General features: G+C 72.1%; 1 protein-coding gene across 1 annotated transcript; it reads left to right on the top strand.

Moving 5' to 3' along the window:
* Nucleotides 1–132: 132 nt before the first annotated feature.
* LOC113409087 (cullin-9-like) lies at nt 133–2,467 on the top strand (the record flags this gene model as incomplete). The annotated part of the gene is made up of 5 exons (XM_026662679.1): nt 133–290; nt 715–928; nt 1,263–1,434; nt 1,691–1,839; nt 2,350–2,467. Coding segments are annotated over 5 exons (811 nt in total), but the record flags the coding sequence as incomplete, so codon positions are not given.
* Between the last annotated feature and the right edge of the window lie 464 nt (nt 2,468–2,931).

Here is a 2,931-nt window from a genome sequence, read left to right as displayed (position 1 = left end):
CTCCTAGGGAGTGGCCTCCCCCTCCGCAGGACTGTTCCCTCCCCCAGGGCCCCCCCATCATGTGGGTGTCCCCTGAGCTGCCGTGGGGAGCCGCCCCGAGCAGGCCCTGGCAGCTGGCGCTCTCCCCCCCAGGTGAGCGAGCAGTTCGCTCGCTACGTGGACCAGCGGATCCAGGAGAGCCAGACGGACGCGGGCAACGTGGAGTCGCTGCATCGGCTGCAGCAGAGCCTGGAGCCCATCCTCTTCCTCTCCGGCCTGGAGCTCGCCAACACCTTCGAGCACTTCTACCGGTGAGGGGCCCCAGCCGGGGGCGTGGGGAGCTGTGCCCCCCGCCCGGCCTGGGCTCTGGCTTTGCCCGGCGCATCAGCGGGTGCTGGTGCCTGGCTTGTCATGGGGGCTCTGGCTCGGCTCGGGCCGTGGGCTCCCCAAAGTCCAGCCGGACCCCGGCCACCAGCCCAGAGCCTGTGTCCCCAGCCGTGGCTTGCAGGGGGGCAGCAGGGCACTGCAGGGCCCACAGGCTGGGTCAGGCCCAGCCCCGGGCCCCACAGCGTTCACCAGCTGCCGGCCGGCCGGCACGCCCTGCTCCAGGCCATAGCGAAGGCATGGAGGGTCCCGGGGGGGTTCCGGGATGGGAATTGGGGGTGGCTCCAGGTCTAGGGGCCGGGGAGGGAGTCGGGGGCTCTGGCCCCGCCCTGACGCCGGCTGCCGTTGCAGGTATTACCTGGGCGACCGGCTCCTGGCCCAGGGGAACGTGTGGCTGGAACGGGCCGTCGTGGAGCAGATCGGGCTCTGCTTCCCCAATCGCTTCCCCCAGCAGATGCTGAAGAGCCTGAGTGAGTCGGAGGAGCTGCAGCAGCAATTCCACCTCTTCCAGCTGCAGCAGCTCGACAAGCGCCTGCTGGAGCTGGACGCGGGCCAGGAGGATGCGGTGAGAACCCGGGCGGGGCGGGGTCTGGGCTGTGCCCCCTCCCTTCCCCGGGCACATGGGGGGCTGGGGAGGGGGGCGGGGTCTGTGCGGTTCCCCCTCCCTTCCCCGGGCACATGGGGGGGGCACATGGAGGGCTGGGGAGGGGGGCGGGGTCTGGGCAGGGCGGGGTCTGTGCCGTGCCCCCTCCCTTCCCCCAGGGGGCGGGGTCTGTGCCGTGCCCCCTCCCTTCCCCTGGGGGGCGGGGTCTGGGCCGTGCCCCCTCCCTTCCCAGGAGGTGCCACAGATGAGCCCCTGGCGGGAGCCTGACCCCTGGCACCCCTGCGCCCATCCCCAGGCGATGGAGGAGGAGCCGGCCGAGCCGGAGGAGGAGCCGGACGTGAAGGTGCTGGCCCTGTCCCCGCGCTGCTGGACCGTCTCCCCGCTCTGCTACCTGGAGGATCCCAGCAGGTGTTTCCCGCGGCCCCTCGGGGGCTACTTGGCGCGGTTCGCCGACTTCTACACCAACAGTGAGTCTGGGCGCTGGGGGGGGCGACTGGGCCGGGCAGGGGCTGGGGGGTGGACACTGTGCCCCATGGTGGTGGCGGGGAGCGGCGTGTGACTGGAGAGGGGGCACCAGGGGGAGGGTGGGGAACGGGGGCTAGGCTGAGCAGTGGGGTGAGCTCCAGCCCCGCCTGGGGGGTGGGGGGCAGCCCCGGCTGGCTCGGGGACCCCGCGGGCCCGGCGCTCTGGTGGCTCTGCTGGGACTGGCCGCGTCTCTTGCAGGTCAGAGCCGGTTTGGCCTGGAGCACACAAAGCCGCGGCGCCTGCAGTGGACGTGGCTGGGCCACGCGGAGCTCCGGTTCGCGGGCAGCACCACCCTGCACGTCTCCACCCTGCAGATGTACATCCTGCTGGGCTTCAACAGCGCCCAGGTGGGACCCCCGCTCCCCTGGGGGGTGGGACCCCACAGCTGGTGTAAATGGGGCACCAACTGCTCCTGTCCTTGCAGCACAGAGCGCCTTCCCCCCAGCTCATCCGTATGGGGCAGAGACGGTCTGTCCCCACCCCCGGGCAGACACCCCCCTTCCCTCGTGTCGTCCCCCACCACCTCCCGAGCCCTTGGACTCTCATCTCCACGGCCCTGGTCCCTGCCCCCCTGTGGCCAAGCAGCCGCTGTTTCCCCCGAGTGGCTTGTGCCAGAGGAATCTGTGTTATTCTCTCTCCCCTTTGCCCCTCAGCCCCCCCTCCGGCCCCTCCCCCACAGCCCCCAGCGACCTTGCCCCCATGCCACGGCCCCCAGAGACCTCGCCCCATTGCCCCAGCCCCTGGGCCGTGGCCCCAAGACACCTGGCCCGGTTGGCCTGTCCCGGCCCCCAGAGCTGTCGCCCCACCGCCATGGCCCTGCCCCTGCGTATTCACTTCCTGTCTCCTTTGCGCCGCAGGAAGTTGCTGTGGAGACCCTGGCCCAGGCCACGGGGCTGTCTCCTGTCCTGCTGAGCCACGCACTGAAACCTCTGACGGGAGAGGCCGGGATCCTGACCCAGAGCCTGCCTCAGGGGGGTGCGTATGGAGGGACCGGGCAGGGGGGGGGTTGAGCCCTGTCCCTGGGTGGTCCCTGAACAGGGGGACCACAGCTGGGGATGGAGCCCTGGAGCCCCTGCGCTGGGCCTGGTGGGGGTGTGGAGGGTTGGCCGGGCTGGGCTGGGCCCAGAGCAGGTGCCAGGGAGCACGGGGCTTGTCTGTGAGCTGGAAGGGGGTTTGCGTCCGGAGGGGCCAGTCTCCAAGCAGGGCCGGGGGGGGGGGGGGGACGGGGCTGGGGGGGGGGGAGGGGGGGGGCCCCGAGGCGGGGCGGGGGGGGCGGGGGGGGGGGAACTGGGCGGATGTGTGTGTAGGGGCTGGGGCTGGTCCCCAAGAGGGGCCGGAGAGGGTACATGGGAGGGAGGGCGCGTGGAGGGACTGGGGCTGGTCCCCAAGCACGGTTGGGGGGTGGGATATGTGAGGGGGGGCATGGAGGGCTAGGGCTG

The sequence above is a fragment of the Terrapene carolina genome, unplaced genomic scaffold (assembly GCF_002925995.2).
Source record: "Terrapene carolina triunguis isolate 2854851 unplaced genomic scaffold, T_m_triunguis-2.0 Scaffold29479, whole genome shotgun sequence".
NCBI classification, from domain to species: Eukaryota; Metazoa; Chordata; order Testudines; family Emydidae; genus Terrapene; species Terrapene triunguis.
The sequence above is the reverse complement of the archived record's forward strand: the minus strand, read 5'-3'. Positions and strand labels throughout refer to the sequence as shown.